This window comes from Alosa sapidissima, chromosome 12 (assembly GCF_018492685.1).
Source record: "Alosa sapidissima isolate fAloSap1 chromosome 12, fAloSap1.pri, whole genome shotgun sequence".
Taxonomy (NCBI): domain Eukaryota; kingdom Metazoa; phylum Chordata; class Actinopteri; order Clupeiformes; family Clupeidae; genus Alosa; species Alosa sapidissima.
This window is the reverse complement of record NC_055968.1, coordinates 673,591-694,764: the sequence shown is the minus strand read 5'-3', so window position 1 is coordinate 694,764 and position 21,174 is coordinate 673,591. Positions and strand designations below refer to the sequence as shown.

The 21,174-nt window shown below is 41.3% G+C and overlaps 1 protein-coding gene across 1 annotated transcript in view; it reads right to left on the bottom strand.

Moving 5' to 3' along the window:
• ogal (O-GlcNAcase like) overlaps nt 1–21,174 on the bottom strand; it is a 70,265-nt gene that overhangs the window by 45,297 nt on the left and 3,794 nt on the right. The window contains exons 3-5 of the mRNA XM_042056167.1: nt 20,954–21,051; nt 12,879–13,009; nt 11,692–11,863 (exon numbers count right to left, since the gene is read on the bottom strand). Of these exons, the coding sequence (XP_041912101.1) occupies nt 11,692–11,863; nt 12,879–13,009; nt 20,954–21,051 (401 nt within the window). The remainder of the gene's footprint in view (nt 1–11,691; nt 11,864–12,878; nt 13,010–20,953; nt 21,052–21,174) is intronic.

Below are 21,174 nucleotides of genomic sequence, written 5' to 3'. Positions count from 1 at the left end.
TGTTCGTCGGTAGGTTGCTCTTGATTTGAGGTAATGTCACAAAGATTTTTGTTGTGCTTGAAACCGGGCTCAGCGCAAAACACCTATAATTTACAGAGCGCCGCATTCAACGTTCAACATGGCTGAACTTTGACGGCGGCACGCGCAGGAGCGGCAAAATACCGCTTGCACTGCACTTTGCTCTGCGTAGTGGTAGACCAGTTCTTGCGCGCACAAACCACTGAAAATAATGGGTTTCATAGCGCAGTACTGCCGTTTACGCATGTTATGTGAACCCTGTTTCACGGTTCTAGGCTAGTGTAAAATAGTTGTGCAAGGAGTATATGTGGATGCAATTCATTGTGTTTTCTATGTCATTAGATAAAATAAATGTTCAAAAACACTAACAAGTAAAAGACAATCTTTCTGAGATATTTGAAGAGATAAGCAGTGATGGGAATAACAGCGTTAAAAATAAATATATATAATATCATATATTATGGAGAGAGGTTTTGACCAAAAGCTTGACCAGATGTGGACATGGTTCTAGGCCTATATCAAACTGCCCTGTTGCTCAGGGACATCCGAGGCCTCAGTGATAACATGGGCTGAATGAGATAATCGTTAGTATTTTTCCATCTGGTCAGAGCCAGTTTGGTGCAATTGTTGGTACCACGTTGGCATGATTTACATTTGTATGTTTTAGTATAACAGGCTTTGTCTCAGGCTTTGACTTCGAGACGGATTGAGGAAATGACTCGGGGAGCATCTTCTGTCAGGACGCTCAGCAGCCTGCTTCTACTAACTACCACGACTGTTAGACTCTGTGCAGTTTTACTGTTCGAGACTTTTAGTCATTGTTTTACCATCTACAATAAAATCATTTAATCACCAATCCTGATCCAACCGTCAAGCCTTATTTACAGACCATCTTTAAGACATTAGAACTAAAACACAACGCAACATTTTCCTAGAGAAACCAAATAATCTAACATTGTTCTCATACAACCAAGCTCTCTCAGCCACAGGAGCTGCAAAGTTGTTTTTTTGTTTGAGGAGGGGAGTGGGTGAGACAACGACATAAGTGATGATGATTGGCTAAGGTAGAGTAAAACTTAATGATAAGTGTCGTGGAAAATGTCCACTTCCGAATCCAAATTTCCAATTAATAATTACCACTTGACTATTTAGTAATTTAGCGCTCTGAAACAAGGCGTCCGAAGGAGACAATGTAGACAGAAGATTTTCCAAAGACTGTTGATCTTTCCCGTATTGCAATGATAGTACAGCCCAACCTAAGTCCAGACCAACTGTCAAAGCAATTGGGAGAAGGTGAGATGTTACCAGCTGGTACCCTCGGCGAGATCTCTCTACGGATGGCTATACACTATATTTTATACTCCTCTGCCCTTGAGATGTGCCACCCTCTCACGTCACCTCCAACAACACCCTTCGCCAATCAGTATCATGCAGGGTCGCTTACATTGGTGGAAACCATCTTCCCATCATGCATAAAACTATATGCAAACCTATGTAATACATAGGTAACATATGTAAACTAGTATAACCCTAAATCTCCCTGGTTCCTTCAAGTTTGATGAGTTAAGGCCTTCTTATCTGATTCTCTTCCTAGCTGGACAGGGCCTAACTCATCAGGCACAATGGCCTCCTCATCCCTGTCCCGTCCATTCCTCACCAGCTTGATAACACCCCCCTTCCCTTGACCATGTATGGAGGAGATGCTTTCATCCTGGTACCCCATTACTTTTCCCCTCACCCCACTCCTCTGACAGTTGGTCTGGCCTACACAGAATACAATGATCTCACTCTGCTCACAGCAAATGCAGTGGCCTTAAAACTTATGACACTCATGACTTCATTCTTCTAAACATGAAAACCCCATACGATAGTATAAACCCTTATGAAACTCATGCAATTACATAAACACTTATAAAACCCATGATTACATTCCCTTAAATCATGAAAATCCACCATATAAGCCAACCAGATGAGTTGGGCGGGTGTTCACACACAGACACGCAGTCGCACACACGCGAGACACGTGATCTCGGGAACATTTGAAAAAATGCCTTTCTGTTATCTTTCTGCTCTGTCTGTCTAAATTGACTACAAAACTGCTGCACAAACTAAACAAGGTTAGCCTAGAAATCTAGACGCACCCTAGCGGCAACAAATTAAATTTGCTGCCAGGGCTAGTCTAGCAACTCTCCGTTGGCTTGTGAGCTCGAAAAATTAAACTTCTATCAGGCCAATCAAATCGTGTATAGAGTTTTCAGGCTTGCTTAACATAATGATTGATGGCAGAGTTGCAACGGTTTGGCTTGAATTCCCTGCTACTTGAAAACAAATAAGGTAATGTTGCTGTTGGCGAACAGTGTGACACGAGTTAAGCTTTTATTAAGTTGGCAAAAGTTTGAACTAGCCAACTAGCTCCGCTGGTGGGAAACATGGGACTCATAGCGCTGTCCTATTGCGTGCAGAGGGAATTTGAAAGACAACCGATTATCCCGCCCCTCGGACTGAGCACTGCGAACGGTGAGTGCCCAGACCCTACATTTTAATGTGGGTCTGGCTCGTCAGGCTAGTTGACGCACAAGGCACAAGGTGAGAAGCTAGCTTTAACATGACTTTGCTTACAGATTGGCATCAAAACGTGCTCTCATAACAACTACGCCGTTATCTTAAATAAATAGACTCATATCACTCTAAGGTTGCCTTAAAGCAAAAGGATGCTATGAAAACATCTGTTTTGCAGAGGGTAGCAACTGGACTATAGTAGCTTAGGTCCGGTGGCAGGGCTAATGTTAAGAGAGTATTCAAATACGGGATAAAATACTACGGTGGGGTGCCAAGGCACTTGGTCATTTCAATTTTTATCTTATCTTTTTGCATCAATTTGAAGATAAGGGTCTATAGAACAATTTTGGTCCAAGGGCCAAGAAACCAGATTGAAAGAAAATAGTTTTTTGGTTTTTCGGAATTATGATTTTGTTTTAAAGAGTTCTTAATTTTCTTAAATTTGCTATGTAATATTATTTTTTATTCCTATTGCAAGCTAGTACTATGTGGGGAATCAACTGTTGCTCAAATATGGAAGTTTTGAAAATTATGGTATAGGAAAAATGTAATGTGACTACCAATTTTCATACCTTTTTTAAATTCAATTTAAATATTAATAGCTATTAGAGATGCACGGTTAAACCGCGGATCGGGTGGATGACATGAAGAAATATAATATTTTAATTAAATTCGGGTGGGTGGCGGTTGAACCAATCAAACGCATCACCCATATACATTAAAACAACCAGCGGATGGCGGGCGGGTGCGGTTTTGAAAATTTGTCAAAAAACGTTGGTGCGGATGAATGATAAGTTTTGCTATGCGGTTACGGTTGAAATAATAGCCCATCCGCGCATCTCTAATAGCTATAGTAACTTTGGAGAATGTTCTGAGTATTGTGAATAAGGGAAGGCGTTTATTATTTATTCCATTTCACATACAGTAATTTGGTATAGGCCTAATGTACAATCTTATATTTCATGCCCTTAAGTTATTTATCTTCTATTCATCATTTCCTTATTTTCTCTCTTCTTCTTAGATAAAGTTAATTTGTCTATGTGTGCCTCATTTGCAAAGTCCATTCAGTCCATGTAGGTAGAGTGAATAAATGCCTGAAGAATACAGTAATTCCATTGTGCATTTTTATTGATGCCCCTCAGTGATCACAATTCACTAAACCACTTGGCTTTTTACTGGAAACGTTCTCATGCTACTGTTATTTTGACGTGACTGCATAAGTTGCAAAGAACATAAAAAGTAAGTATTCCTTCTTTTACTGTTACTGCTGATCCAACCCTAAAAGGGAGAAAGAGAAAATTTAACAGGTATTTTGAGATAACTGGCTCTGCATTATGTGCCAAAAACAAACAGAGGAAAAACTTGTTTGCCAACTCAAGACTTCAAGGCCATCATGGATATAACACATTTTTGAAAACATCGAAAGTATAAGTATATATACTCTTTTGATCCTGTGAGGGAAATTTGGTCTCTGCATTTATCCCAATCCGTGAATTAGTGAAACACACTCAGCACACAGTAAACACACAGTAAGGTGAAGCACACACTAATCCCGGCGCAGTGAGCTGCCAGCAACAACAGCGGTGCTCGGGGAGCAGTGAGGGGTTAGGTGCCTTGCTCAAGGGCACTTCAGCCGCCGTGCCTACTGGTCGGGGTTCGAACCGGCAACCCGGTTACAAGTCCGAAGCGCTAACCAGTAGGCCACGGCTGCCCAAAAGGATGGAGAGAGCAAAGGATGGAGGCAGCATAGGAGTTATTTCAGATAGGCAAGGTAGGCAAAAAATTGTGGTGCTTGTCAAAACATTAGCGTTACAGTTGGAATAATGATTATAGGCTGATATTAAAGCTAACACAATGTTTAAAGCTATAAACAACTGTAAATTGGGACAAAACTAAAGGTAACTTTAGGTCGTTATTAGGCGTTGTAAAGATATTGCATGTGGATGTTGTATATAGGCTACTTTTTAGGTGACCAACACACAAACGAAACCGGGAAACGGACAAATATTATCAATGCTTTGAATGTTTCAGTGCGTGCACAGGGGTGTCTGTAGATGGGTGTGCATATATTCAATTATTCCTGCAAGCACACCTGTGGCCATGCATGCGCCCTTAAAATAGCATCTGAATAACTGCCACTGACTTTAGACTAGGTTTTTCCTGGTCAGTGGCGGAATTGTTTTCTGAATCTGCAAAATAGCACCAGGGAACGTTTGCACCAGAACACCCCTCTTCTTTTGGCTGAACTGTCCCCAGGAACACAAGTTCATTTCCTAATTTAACGACCTGAGTCTGTGGAGGAAAATCGTTCAATGCAAAATAGGAATGATAGAAGCGCCAGTGTATAAAGTCAATTGCGCTTGAGTGCACGATAGGGCCTGAAGAATCCATGCATCACAATCGTGCTGCCTGGCACAAAATCTGTCAAGCTTTACCAGCCAACAACATTTGACAATTCAAAAAAACATTATTCTGAAGGATTGCTTCCTGCCACAAGAAGATCCTACCAGGTTGTTGCACCTGTTAATTATAATATATGTATCTTCTGTGATGAAACAAATGCAGCAGACTATTCTTTCCAGAAGATAGAACTATCCCATCAGATACATGACAAGGCAGTTGCACTGGGGGAAGATTGTATTGGGGCATTCTTTTCAGAGGAGGATCTTGTCACTATTGAGGCCAAGTATCATCGCAATTGCTAAACAGGGTTCAACCGCCATTACCATGCGAATTGTAAACGAAAAACAGTATCCATTCTCAGAAAAGTCGTTTTGAATCATGACACTCCATTCAGGTTTGATGGTTTATTTCCCAAATACAGTATGACTTCTCTTTCCTCAAACTTGAATTGTGAGCCTCCACTTGCAGTGGTCCTCAAACTGCATTCGCAAACAAGAAGGAAGAAGTTGGTCGAACGATGAATATAATCTGAGCGTGTCATATAAGAAGGTCCTCAGCATTGAAGCTAGGCTATTGGAGATCAAACAAGAAACAACGCAGATATAGTTTGACCTACATTTGCGTCAGTGCATATTCACAGTTGCAGCCCTGGATAACCTGGATCATAATCACACATCACATACTGCTACATCATCCTTCCATGGAACTGGGATTTCACTGTTTCCTACAACACAGAAGCCTGGATTGAACCGAGAATGTCTATGCATAAACTCACAGAAAACAAAAGCAGGCAGCAGTGGACCAATCCAGCCTCACTCATATGCATCCTGTGGACCAAAATCTAGCCACCCAACCTCAGGTAACTTTTTGTGCAGCCAGTGGCAACTAGTTCATTTGACATGGAGAAACAGCATGAACAGGAATGGATGGCTGCGGTTCATGATATATAGGGATATATATATCCCTATATGTGGATTCTACAGATACAGAAAATGGCACTCCAGCAATGTGGTCTTCATTTCATGCTGCTAGATCAGATACTGTTGGACAACCAGAAAAAAAGCATTGAAGCCCTCCTACCACTTCCCAATGAGAAAGCAGCCACCCAAGAAATGATTAGGCATTGGATGGGACTTGTAAAAAGGTCAACAGAGCACCTCAAACCCCCATCAAGTCCCTCTGTTAGTTGTGGACCAACCACTCTACACCCTTGCAATGAAATTCAGCGGACCTTCTCTGAAATCTTTGGAGAAGACAAGTTTGTGGTGATGCTAGGTGGGCTTCACATTGAAATGGCTTTGTGGAGCACCATGGGAGATCTCCTGCATGGGTCTGGGTGGCCTGAAGCATTGAAGGAAGCTGGGCTGGTAAGTCAGAAACAGCTGGCACATCAATTTTCAATTTAATTTCACTTATAGAGTGCCAAGACATTACATGTCTCATGGCGCTTTACAGAGTGTTAAATATTCAGAGAGCCCATGAGTAACAGGGGCGAGGAAAATCTCCCTAGAAATGGAGATACATATAGGAAGAAACCTCGAGCAGATCCACGACTCAAGGGCCAGACACATCTGCCTAGGGTCAGTTACAGGGCAGTACGGTCTGTATACATGATGATGAATAGGTTAGTTAGGTGTAGAGAATATATCACTTCTGAAAGCCTCCATTGTAATGAGAATGAGATATGCCCATCAAGTCACTGTTGTAGTTCTTGACAGCCTTCTGAAGCGAGCATACTGGGACAGTGGAACCAAGATGGGCCTTAAGGACTGGATTGTGGAAGTTTCTGAAGAGAGCCCAACATTCAAGTTTTGGGTGCTTGTACACAAGTACCAACAGATCATATTCATGTATATCCGGGCACATCAGGAAGGGAAGTTTGAGCTCATGGTCATTAGAGGGTGACAATTTTTCGGGACTCCCGCGGGTCACGGTATTCCCGCGGGTTTCCCACTGTACGGGAGTAAATTTCACTGTTGGTAACGTGATTGGGACGGGACAGGAAATAATAAACGGGAGCTGGCGGGAAGCCAGAGATTAATTTAAAAAAATGAGTGCACTCAAAGACGTGAGGCATTTTGTTTTAGAAAAGAGAACCAATTACAACCCACAATATGTTTGTTGATTGGTAGCCTATCAGAGCAAGACAAAGTAGCTGCCCTGTTCACAATCAATCAGCTTCAGCGACTAGGCCCTAAGGCAAAATGGATGCAAAAAAAAACAGTTACAGGTGAAAGTGTCAGCAAAGGACAGCTCTATTCAATTGCACGAGCTGTCCCGGAAAGCAATTCTCGTCGAGTTTAATGTGTCATGCAATGTTGGGGCATGGCACCTCGACGATCGCATTCCTCAATATAGGCTATTTATCGCATAACCCTGGCGGAACAACGTTGCTATGCTTCGCTGGTTTAACGTGATGAGAACGGTGCAAACTTAACTGATGGGATGAAATCTAGGCTACTATTCTGACTATGAAATGATTTAAGCATAGCCTACACAAAGTCCTGTAAAATATGTAATTTTAATGTAGCCCAATATGATCGGCTATTAAAGAAAAGTTAGACAAGGCTTTCTGCCCTACCAAAATGTATGGTCACCGCACGCTAGCCTACTGGGTAGCCTAACAGTTGGATAACTTTAGACATCAACATATGGAGCGGGATGGGATTCGGGAGTCTTTCTCTCGGGATTTTGCGGGACAGAATTTTTTTTGGGGGGGGGGGGCTGTCACATGATCGGGATATGACGGGAGTATTTGTGCGGGCTCGTGATGGGACGGGAGTGAAAATTGATTCCCGTGTCACCCTCTAATGGTCATTACCCAGCAGAAGGTTGTGCCTGTTCTTTGCTCTTGATCACCAAAATTATACCAGGTGGTCTTTATTAGACATGGAAGGGCTCCCAGGTAGCATCCAGGCAGAGTTTAAGGAGGGACACTGGACAATATTCCGAAGCAATTGGCAATTCTCATCCATACAGATTGATCAATCACATGAGCAGGCCAACATTAGGGTGAAAGGAGGCGGTGGCATAATTGGTCTGACAGAGAACCCTGAGATGTTGAAGCATTGGGTTGTGACTTGCCCAGAAATCAGTCATGTTATTGAACACTTTATCACTGTAGATGAAAACGAATATTGTGAAGGGTTCTTTTATCACAAATCTTCCCCATACCCACCTGCACTGTCATCTGAAGGAGCACTCAACTCTTGCACCAAGTTAGATTTGTTGGTATACATCATGGATGCTGGTAAGAGTAGCAACATCTCTATTGATGAGGAGTTAGTTACGCCAGGTGTTTATGACTTCATTGTCATTGATGGTGGTGTACTGATACATTCTCTTCCTGTCCAACTGTCCAAGGGAAGACCTTTGACTCTTTGATTTCGACAAAGTATTCTGCACAAGAGTTCATTATGACTTAAAGCGATCAACAAGATAGATATCATCTGGGACCAGTATCGTGAACTAACATTCAAAGAAGGCACAAGGGGAAAGCGAGGAACACGCACGCGACAACATGTATCTGGTATGGCCAAAATCCCAGGAGATTGGCGGAAGTTTCTGGCAAACATTGACAACAAGAAGGCACTGTTCTCATTCCTTTCAAATAAGTTGTTAACAGATGGACAGTTCCCAGATGACAAGGATGTCTACATCACTGCAGCTGATCAAGTCCACCATGTTGACAGCAGTCCACCATGGGTCAATGCAACAATGAGGAAGCTGACACTCCTATCTTAGTACATCTCCTCCATGCCCTCCAAACATCATCACTTGGGTTGGTGCTACTGTAGACACAGATGAGATTGTAATCCTTCTGAGTAATTTCCATCACATCAAGGTTGTGAATGGGACTGCAGAAATCTGGATCTCCTTTAAAGCGGGAAAGACAACCAGAATGATATCTCTGAAAACAATCGCCATAAACCTGGGCATGATTATTATTATGTATCTCCAATTCTAGGGACCTTTTCCTCGCCCCTGTTACCCATGGGCCTTCTTTTCTTTTCTATGATTGTCTAACACTCTGTAAAGCGCCATGAGACATGTGTAATGTTTTGGCGCTCTATAAATAAAATAAAATTGAAATTGAAATGATTACATGCAAAGCAGCCCAACGGTATTTATCTGTATTTGTGTATTGTGTAAATATATTGTATGAACATTTATAATTAATTCATACATTATTAATTAATTGATTAATTGCATTTTTAATTCAGGTCCATGATTCTTGTTCCAAACCCGACCGATCATGGATGGAAGGAAGAGGACTGCAAGCTTCCCATTTGGACCACGCTGCCCCTCACCAAAGATGTATTGATGTATATGCTCTAATCTCATGAAGCACCTCTCATCATCACACGCTTCTACAATACTAGTGGCCAAGAACGCCAATGTTGATGATAGCAGCCCAAACCCAGGTGTGGCTATGAGCTCCACTAACAAAGGAGATGGAGTCATCCATTCAAGCAGCCAAGATTGATTGAACATACAGTTGAATTTAAAGTTCCATTTTGACATTGAAGAATGTCAAAAATTCTTTGACATATGTAAAGGAACACGGCAACATTTTGGGAAATTAGCTTATTCGCTGTCTCCTCCAGAGTTAAATAAGATGATACACACCGTTCTTGTCTCTGTGCGTGCAGTAACTCAGTCTGAAGCACCCACCGTTAGCATAGCTTAGCATAATTAATTGGGCAGTTCCAACTAGCCTATAGCACCCAAAAGTGACAAAAGAACTCCAACATTTTTCCATTTACATGTTACAAGGGGAAAAGGCGATGGTAGAACCAATGAATGAACAAGTGTATAAATTTAAGACATGACTGAATGTAATTTATGACCTTGTATGGAAAATCCAGACGTTTTTATGACTTGTTTAGGCCTAAAATTCTTATTATCAAATTTAAGAATTTTTATTACTTTTAATGATCCCGCGGAAACCCTATAGTGTAGGTAGCACTTACATCTGGGAGAGCTTAGAGCTTAATGAGAGATCTCAGTGGTGAGGTGCAGTTTGTAAGGGATGCAATAATTACTAACACTTCCTATCCACTGAACATGTAATTACACAGATGCATTTTGAAAAAGCTGCTAAGATAATGTAAACTAGATGTACTGTACTGTATGCGTAGCGGTACAAAATATATGGCCACTCAGTCCTGCACATTCGCTCCGCAAAAATAAATCAAGCTTGTCAATTTGTCAACAGTATAAGTACAGTTCCTATAAAAAGTATTCACCCCACTTGGATATTTCCACTTTTATTGTTTTTATAAATCGAATCTTGATCAATTTAATTAGGCCTTTTTTATAATAATTAACAAAAATCCCCTCTTTAATGTCAAAGTGAAAGCATATTTCTACACAGTAATATTAATTAAAAATACATAATGCAAAATAATCGATTGCATAAATATTCACACCCTTCAAGTCAGCATTGAGTAGATGCACCTTTGGTCACAATTAAAGCATGGAGTCTGCGTGGATAGGTCTCAGTTAGGCTTGCACAGTATCCTGGCAACATCAGAGAATGAGACAGTTTCTGTCCAAAAGCCACCAAGATGCTGAACATTTTCTTCCTAATACCTAATCAAACTCAAACCTCATCATTTTTTTTTTAAATGTTTTATTTATTTAAAGGTGCCATGTGTAAGAATTGAGGTAAAAATATCCAAAAGATGAGCTACACGCATCAAAAGAATGAGAAGAAATAAGGGCGATGATGTCATTAAAAAAATAACAAGGTATAGTGCTGCAGAGATATCAACCTGAATTAGCATGCTAAATTACTAGCCACAGCCCGACAGGTGTCATAATACCAGTTTCGGCCATGGGAGGCAGTATGCGGACAACATAACCGCTAACCAAACTGCAATACACGAGTCTCGGTTGTTACTCTAGGGTAAACCAGCTCACTTTCTGGAGGTATACTGCCCCCATTTTTTATGGAATGTGGAGTATGAATTGATTTTTGGCGGACATTACACATGGCACCTTTAATTTATCTTTTATTTTTGTTATTTATAAATAAACCACCCTCAATATTTAATGTCAAGATGGAATTTATTGACGAGTGGAAGCATCGTAATGCTCAGACGCAGGTTTTGCGTGCACTGCTGACAGAAGTAGAATCAATGAAAATTCTTCAAAGCGGCCTATTGTAAGGCTATATGCAAAACTCTGCAATAACTCTTAATACTCTTATCTTGACCCCCATAGACACCATACAGTCATGCTGCACTAATTAGATATATTACATATCTCCTCTACTTTGTTGTCACTTATGGTTGTCTGTCTCGTCCTAACATGTTGTACATTTATTGTGTTATTGTATTTTATGTATTTTAATTATCATATGTCATGCTCTTTGAGACCAAAGCAAATTCCTTGTATGTGGAAACATACTTGGCAATAAAACCTGATTCTGATTTTGATTCTGATTCTCTAATCTGGCCAAATACACCTATTTTGCATGAACAAAATTCAGGGATAGAGACCATGAAGACGTCATGACGCTGATACTACTTCTACTACACATCGCTGCGTTATTCAGCATATGCTGATTAACATGTAAACGGGAATATTCTGTTTCTGCTACACATGGAAACATCTTATTCTGAATATTGCCATAACCAGAATATGGCCCTTAATCGGAATATGGTGTGCATGGAAGAGTAGTCATTGACTGCTCTTTTGACTCACCTGTTGGGCAGAACAGGAATATCTTAGGCTTTTTTAGATGCTCATACAGTTCATTGGTCATGTGCACTTGTGCACTGGCCAATGAGCTAAATGCATCTTTATCAGCTGGACACATCTCTGACTCTATGTCATCAAATAGCACAGCAAATGACCTGCACCCAAATTCCCACACCTGGTTGACAAGGACAGTAGGGACAAGAGAAACAAAAAATGTTTAGAACACACAATGAATAATGAATCATTTAAATGACAGGCAAAGAGCAAAGTCGTGCCTAGTGCATGAACTAAAGCTATCATGTGTTGTGTGGGAGAATTGAGCATTAAGATCTTGCTCATAATATTAAATTTGCATATAGCTCGTTCTCACTTTCTTCGCTCTATGCCTTCTAAATTAGGGCCTTATGCTGATGATTGAACATGTATGCAATCATTACAGTTGGACTGTGCCTCTCCCGACTGGGAATTCATTGTCTGAATGCATTTACATTGTATCTTTAACCCTTAAAGGTGTGGGTTTTTGAACATTCTAACATAGGTCAGGTCAAGTCAGGTTACTTTATTGGTACCCGAAGGTAAACTAGGTGGATGCCAACTCCAGACACATGCGCCATGTGCATAACACAAGATTCTGTTCCGCAACAATTTAAGGTTTGAAAATTCTATGTTGAATTCAGTGAACCCAGATATTCTTTAGAACGTTCATTTTCCAACATTCCCGTCACACCGGTGTGACAGTTCACCTTTAAAGGTGCCATGTGTAAGAATTGAGGTAAAAATATCCAAAAAATGAGCTACACGCATCAAAAGAATGGGAATAAATAAGGGTGATGATGTCATTAAAAAAATGACAAGGTATAGTGCTGCAGAGATATTAACCTGAATTAGCATGCTAAATTACTAGCCACAGCCCGACAGGTGTCATATACCAGTTTCGGCCATGGGAGGCAGTATGCAACATAACCACCACCCAAACTGCAATACACATTTCTCGGTTGTTACTCTAGGGTAGACCAACTCACTTTCTGGAGGTATACTGCCCCCATCTTTTATGGAATGTGGAGTATGAATTGATTTTTTTGGCAGACATTACACATGGCACCTTTAAGGGTTAATAGTATATCTTCCCATATCTTATATAATTTTATTGTGCACATGAAATATCTCACTGAGACATTTGATAGTTGTACCTGGTCTATTTTTCTTTTGAGAGTGGACATTTCTCTGGGATTTGAGAAAGTGATGTCGAGTCCAGGAGAGATGGCGTATATAAATTCCACATGATGCTCTTCTGCAGATGCAATGAGATTTTGGAGTTCCCCTTTTCGACAAGAATTTAAAAAAAAAGTTAATTTAAAATAAAAAATAAAAATAACATGAATTTAAATACTTAAACATAAACAGATCATAAATTACTTATCTGAAATGAAAGATGAACAACATACTTGGTACGAAAACAAAAACTAAACAAATCGGTTAGCTCGAGATGCTGCACCCAACAGTAGAGCAACCAGGCAGCTACAGTGCTACACTCTGGGGGTAGCCTATATTTTTCAACTACAGTGCTACACTCCGTAGTAGCCTATATTTTAATTTAACATCTTTAATGGTAAGAGATCGCACAGGGATGGATAATGAGCGGTTGTTTAAGATTAAATTGCAATGCCAGACACCTTCAGATATGAGAGACCCCCTCAGATTTTTGACTTTGTTGCTTTCATGGGAGCCAGTCCTCACTCTATGGGAGCTCGGCTCCCTCTGGCTCCCACGTAATTCGAGCACTGGGCCTACGGTTGATATAGGCCTACATATTCTATGCGATTTACACGTTCAAAAAAAACATGGATAAGCTGAAAGAAACTTTAATTGTGTTTTATAGTTTTGCAAAAATAATAAATGCATAGCTAGTGAAATCATTCACTATCCTAGTCGCTAAAATAGAAATTATTAGGACACATACTTGCTGTGGAGACGACACACTTTAGGCTATTCAGAAATTATTTGCGAGATCATTGCAGCCTGATTATTAGCCTGTATTTAAAGCCTAACATCTCTGGTGTGGTTTTGACAATCAGAAAAGTAATTTTCCTTAGCTATACTGAAATAGGCTAACGATGTCAAGTGCGCTTCCGTGGGGTTAGGGTGGGTGCAGTGGACTCGGAGTGCTGTCGAAGAACATTGGAATTTGTGGCTGCCCAGGACTTTTCTAAAACTTCTCGCTATCACCGGCACATTGCACTAAAATGACGTATTTAGCAGTCAAAATCCTAAACATATCCGGTGGGGGGGGGAGGAGAGAAATCGTCGGACAACCAAAAATAGGTACCCGTGCGCCTGGGAGTTCAGAACTGCTTTGGTGTTTATTGTACGAATCTACTGGCCGGCTCGTAAGCCCAAACAAGTGTGTGCAGCATGCCTTTACGTAGCCTACTAAGGCGCATCATCATAAAGATAGGTTACATTTAATCTGCATCACGCCCCATTTTAGCGGAAAACAAGTTAACATACATATATCATTGATTCTAATGGGAAAGACAGATAGATAATCACACCTTGACGTTACATCTAGTTATTAATTTACAGGCCATTCAATAATTTTACTAACACGGCAGTTATAAAGAATTATGTGTAGGCTATGTAACTTACTCATGTCGAAACGATGTAGGCTACATTACAACCCATTCAGCACGTACTAGCTACACTTACCATATCCCATGTAAAACGGTTAGCTTGCTAGCTAGCTAACTGTGGAACTTCAGTCTAACAGGCATACCCAATTATCTCACCTAGTTGTAGGAAAAAGGCTACGTTCATATTACAAGTGATAGAATGAATGTGTGACTTATGTTTAGTTGATGTTATGACATGTAAAGTTAAGCTTGCCGAACTTAGTTATAGTCTGCCACGGGCAGTTTGACTGTGCCTACATTCGTGATACTCCTGTTAGTAGGCTTAACTGGAAAGAGCAAAAAATAGGAACATAATGGTCACATTAATCCCATGAACACACAGATAACTCTCTCACATAAACCTTATTTTGTGCCTTTTATTCACGTTTGTTTCAATATTTAGTAAGTATAACCCCTTTTCGCTCCCCACTTCTATGCAGCATAGGTTTTCATTATTCAAACAGCTCCCTTTCCCCTAAAAGAGGGCGTGTACATGCAGCACGGTCTAGCTAGATCCAGTGTGGTGTTGTAGTTGTTCTAACGTTACTAGTTGTTGCAACAGCTTGTGAAAAAACTACAAAGTTTGTTACACCAAAAAGAACGTTAATCTCGCGATAAAAAAATTGACGCCGTTAAAATAGGTTTACGTTAACGCCGTTAATAACGCATTTAACTGACAGCACTAGTATATATACTTATACTTTACTATACTTCACCGCCTTCTTTCAGGGAGAGGACAAAATCGCTGAGCGTGGCGAAAATCACTTCAAGTCTGGGCATGTGGAGGATTTCAACTACGCAAGTGGGGAGATGGTCGGCGTTGTCCACGCCAGTCGATGAGAAAGGCGTTATAATGTTTTGGGGAGTCTACTAGCTGACTAGCATGTTAGCAAATTGCTAGTAGCAGCTACTGTAGTCTTTCTCGTTATGTCTTTTCCACAACTGCTAGCCGAAAAATCATACAATATACTGTCAAATTGAACATGAAAAATTATATTAAAAATTCACAGACAACATATGTTGACATTCATGGCACAATTCAAACGGGACCAGAAAATAATTATTTTCTCACATTCACTTGCATTGAGGTGAATGTGAGAAAGGTGAGGTCCACTCAGGGGGTCAAGAGCGTGCAGATTAGCTTCGGCATGTTAGCATACGCCATTTTCAAGTATGGCGCGGCATGGAGCATTTGGAACCAGCTCCGTGCATGAAAGTCCGTGTTGGGCACGAGCTCTCATGCGCGTACATGTTGGTGGGCGGGTACCTATCCGGAGGCTACAGCCAAACGTTATTCAGTGCGTATTTCTGAGAAATCCCAAGCTAAACAGTGTCTAGTTTTCATCAAAATAGCTGTTTTTTTTCTAGAAATGGAGATATAACGTCTTTCATGAAATATGAAGTGTTGCCTGTAAACATTTGATTTGGTGTTTCTAGAAAGTTCCAATGCAATTCAATTGCATTGTTCAATTGCACACATGGGCGGAAAGTTTGGTGGTTGGAATGGCCGGTCAAGAGTAGTCGTTGCATGCCGTTCATGGATATTTTGTGGTTGTCAATGTTTTAATTGCTAATGACTATATATTCATAACTGAACACCCTCCAACTGAATATTTCACTTATAACGTTTTACATTTATATTCATTCATCTTGAGTGCCATCAACTGGTCGCCAGACTGACGCCTGACATCACTAATACTGCAGTGTTTGAACAACGGAACAATCACCAAACAACACCGCTTTCTAGACACAGGAATTATGTCACAGTCATGAGGGGTTTATTGTCATAAATGTTGGGTTTTGGGGTTTCCAGGTGTAAATGTCTTAGATGTGGGTTGACAATGCTTATTTGTGTACAATGAACAATTTCCTGTGATGGACGTTTTCCTGGTTTCTCATGAGGGAACACTGTGGTTGGTGGATGGACTAATTGGACTGGGGTGTGTGAGGGGTTGTGATTGGGAGAATTGGGAGGTAAATACTTTTTATAGGGAAAGGGGAGGTTGTAGAGACAGCGGGGAACCCAGAGCTGGCCTGATGACGCGACCCTGAAGCAACAGCTGATGTGAGATGGACTGCTGGATGACTGACTGACTGACTGGCTGTTAAGAGGACGCAAACTACCGATCCAGTGAAAGAAAGTAATCACTGCTTATCTGTTGTCTTGCTGTGTTAGTGGGCCATCAGTCGTCTGTCCTAAGTTTTAAGAACTGCTTTTTTCCCGAGGGGTGCCGACTTCCTGGAGCTGTGCAGCCTGACTGAAGAGAGGAGACAGCTGATATGCGCGATCGTACGTCTGCTAAAGGAAAGTAAAAACATTAATATTCTGTTTAGTGTGGATGGGCCAGCTCAAGGGTTACGAAGTATTAAAACGTTGTTATTCTCTCCCGAGGGTGATTGCTGTGTGGGAGATCACGCCTGCCGACAAGGAAGCCTTCTGTGCATTTTGGGCAGCAGTCTGAGCGTGCCTTGACGTCACTGGCTGCAGGGAGGCGGACCATAGATATACATAATAAAGGCTAGATCACATTGTATGCGGTATTCGCTGCGCTCGCCGCTAGGTTGCTCTTGGTTGAGGTAACGTCCTAAATTTTTTTTGTTGTGCTTGCCGCTGGGCTCAGCGAAAAATACCATTACATTACATTAGGCTGACGCATTTTTAGCCAAAGCGACATATGTCAACTATATTACAAGGGATTACATTGTCCCCGGAGCAACTTGGGGTTAAGTGCCTTGCTCAAGGACACAACGGTGGAAGCCGGGAATTGAACCGACAACTTTCAGGCTACTGCACGCTAGCCCAGTTCCTTAACCGCTACACTACCACTGCCCCCCAAATACCAATGATTTACAGCGCGCCGCGGTCAAAGTTCAACCTGATTGAACTTTGACCGCGGCACGCGCAAGGGCGGCAAAGTCTTATTTCTCTGATCGGAGGCCGGCAACACACGACAGCGGAGGGGGCGTGGACTGTGTCATGGGGAGCCCTCCCTTCTTATAACTGCTTGGGCCTATTGCACAATTGTCTACCTGAAGTGATTCTTGTGTGCTATTCCTATGTGGCTTTATTGGTGTTAAACTTTTTGCTATGTGATTCTGAATGGTACCATATACTGGAGTGCTGTGAATAATTTCGTATTTCTACTAGTGCTAGCCTGTGTGTGTTGGTAATGCCATTCCCTTTGCTAGTGAGTGGGTGTGTGGGCTATTTTGAAGAGAGTCTTGTGATGTTTTTTTTCTTGCTGCTCAGGCTACTAGTGGCTTGAACTGGTATTGCGGGAACTGTGTGTGGGGTGATAGCCTGGACCTTAAAAGAGGGTGGGCTCGGGCCTGATACTGTCCTAGCGTTCATGGGCTTCAGAAAAAAAAAATTCCCAGTGACAACATCATCATTCCGCGTCATTCATTGTCATTCCGCGTCATTCAATGTGTGAGTCAGAGGTCGGAAACTGGGGCTAGATTTTGCTAACAGAGTTGCCCAGTTAGGGGCTCGTCATCACTTTGTCGTCACGTTGTAGTTTGTTTGTAGTCCATGTGGCCTTTCATGTCCAACAGTTTTAATGTGAACTTGGGAATTTGCCGTTTTTGTCACTTGAAAGCTGCATAATCTTTCTTTCACAAGCGTCTTACACTATATTTTAAGCAAATACAGTTGTTTATTTAGGATTAGTGAGTGTATGTTTTAACCTTTGTTGTGGCATCCGTGTTTGTCACACATTCCGACGGCAAAGCACATGAACACTTGTGGGGTGTACTACAAATCTCGATTAGTGGGTTAGCGAGGTATGTTGCGCTCAAAGCCAGGCTATGCTGTGACACGAAAGTGGATCTGTTTTAGTGTCGCTATATCACCATGGTATCTTATGCTGTCAAAACCAAACCTGGTCGGGAGGAGGTTATGTGCTAAGTTATAGCTCAAATCGTGTAATCTACCGCACAATGACCAATCAATTGTCTTAAAAACGAAGTTCTCTCACGTGTAGGATTCTGTCATATATCTTACAGGTGGAGCTCCGCCTCTACTAACATTTTGGATCTCGAATGCGCTTTAATAGTGCTGTGCGTGCAAATATCCCACTATGGACGTGCATACCATACAACAACTGATGACAATTGATTTATTTGATGTTAAAGGTTAGACACAAAAAATGACCGCAGTGTAGATTAAGTTATCGCTCATGAATGCGAAAGTAATTGTTTTTAAATAGAGGCGGTCTTGTGCGTCTCCACGTTACACGATTGGCCAAAGTCATCCCAACACCGAGAACGCGCACAGATCTGAGCTGAAAGCCTAGTTTGACAAATATATCACATAACTGCAATCGTACTATCACTTAACGTATAGGCCTACCCCTGAGTCAAGGCTTTGTCAAGCCTCGATATGTCTACATAGCCTAGATATGTCTAACGTGCTTCGTAGTATACCCCACAGATCTGCATTGTTAAGAGTGGCACGACAATTACAAGGTCATTGTTTATGGTAGATAGAATCCCGACATGGGGGGGGGTTATTCCATTGAATGTAATGGTAATAAATGTTACACAGAAATGGCCAAGATGGTAATAAATGTTTACTACTGTGCACAACCCCATGTTTTTCTATGATGTTAGGATGCTAGCATGTTAGTGTTGAATAGCATTAGCTATCTACAAGTCTCCTCCTGTCAGTCACACCAGGTTCTCCTCCAACCACATCCACTGCTCACTCTCCTGAAGCTCCCCTCACTCGTTCACACTCCCCAGTCTACTAACCTGCACCTGTTCCCAATCAGCCTCACTCCCTACTTAAACCCCAGTCTCCCTTCAGTCTTTGTCTGGCCTCGTCAGAGTTGACATTGAAGACACCAAGGTGCTTTCCACACGTGAAATACTCCTCCTGGATTCCCCTCGCTTGGTCCAGCGTCCTTCTGATCTGACCCCTCGGAGCAGCTTGCATACTGCTTTTTTCTAATTCATTGGTTTTGTATGAGTGGGATTATACATATATCAAACATATTATGAATAAAACATGGATATTCCATTACTATGGGTTCTTACCGACATTTCATTAATTTTTTTCATTTAATTTATGCTGGGTCGGGATATTGCCATCCTTGTACAACCAAGGGAAAGGCACCGTGTCACCGATTCACGAGGGGGGAAGGGGGCATTTTATAGCATTTTGATGTTAATTAAATACAGTAATGCACAAAACACATTTTTTTTCATAGAAAGTTGTATCGATTCCTGAGAGTCTCAGCTTTCAAACGATGTATCACTATGGTGCTTTGTGATATGTTGCATAAAATTGATGGGGGGAGGAGGGGGGCAATGTAACGAAGTCAGTGCTGGGTATAACGAGGCTATGAGGTAACAGCTTAATGTTAATAGATTATATTGCTAAATGTTGTGACTGATAGGTACTGAAATCTGTGGGGTATTTGATGGTTCACTATTACGTTTCATGTAGTTGTATCGGGATTTCCACCCGCTGTTTATTGAACGTGCACTGTGCTGTAATGGAAACCTTATTGCGTAGCCAAGTAGCCTAAATTAAGTTAATTTTTAATTATGCATGATTTACTTTTTATTAAATTCGTAGGCTGGAATGCCTCGAGTCACGGTAACAATTGTGTTTAAATGTACTGCTTCAGCCTCTGGCAAGCTCAGAAGGGGTTGGCAAGTGACTGAGCTTGAGAGCGACGTGTTGGAGACCCATGGGGTAGGAAAACGACTGTTCATTGGCAACAATATTAAACCAACCAACAATATAAAATATTAATGCTGTGATTTCATGATCAAATACTGGGTGCTGGGCGTGTTTTGGCCGTAACATCCTTTACACCAATGGGAATGACATCTGTCATTCCCTTTAAGAGCCAGCAGCGCTACATCAAACAGCCCGTCGGTATTTTGACAGTCCCCATCTGAAGGGGTTTGCTTGCACAATTCCAATAGTGGGCTACTTACTTTAAAACCTTTGTGACTAGCAGACAGCCTACATGTATTCTGCACTCGCCTTTCTACTAACTTCACCGTGGTCTCATAGTCAACAGTTCTACAGTTCTACAACTTTCACTATTGACTGACAAGGGGTTACAATCGAAAACGTAGCCTGAAAAAAACCCTGTGCACACTGACTGGGTGTACGATATGAATAAGACTTGCATCACGCTTTGCGCCACGTTGCACCGGATGCACCATAGGGCCCTGATACTCTCCCCCAGACACCCGGGTTTTACCCCATAATGGAAATGGGCCACTGATGACACAAATATTATCCCATAGAAATGTGTTAATATTCAAGTGCAAGAGAATCATGTGCATGAGCAGTTATATCTCTAGCAGAGAATTTCAAACAAGAAAGCATTTTTCAAATCCACCCAACAGAAAGTTTGAATAGTTGCAATATAATGAATAATTACCTAATACAATTAGTTTAGCAAACTTTTTATTTTGCACACTCTTCAGATGAAGAGACAAAAATAGGGTAGCTGAATCTAAATCTTCGGCTGCAAAGACCACAGATCTGAAAACCGTAACTTCTGGGATAATATTAAAAGGTTATGAATGTATGATACAAAAACTCTACAATGCAGAGATAAGGGCCTCCTTACCCGCCTCCTGTGGAGTATAGAGGTCTCTCCAATACATTCTGTGTTTGAGGTCATCTTTAGGAGCATATAGATATGCGTTCAACCCCCATTTCTGTTCCCTAATATGTGTATTAACAAAGAAGCAAATACACACACACAAACATATTTGAGGTGATGCATATCTGCACTGAAATGTCACATATTATATATATATCTGTAAGGCCATTTTTCAAACTAGATTA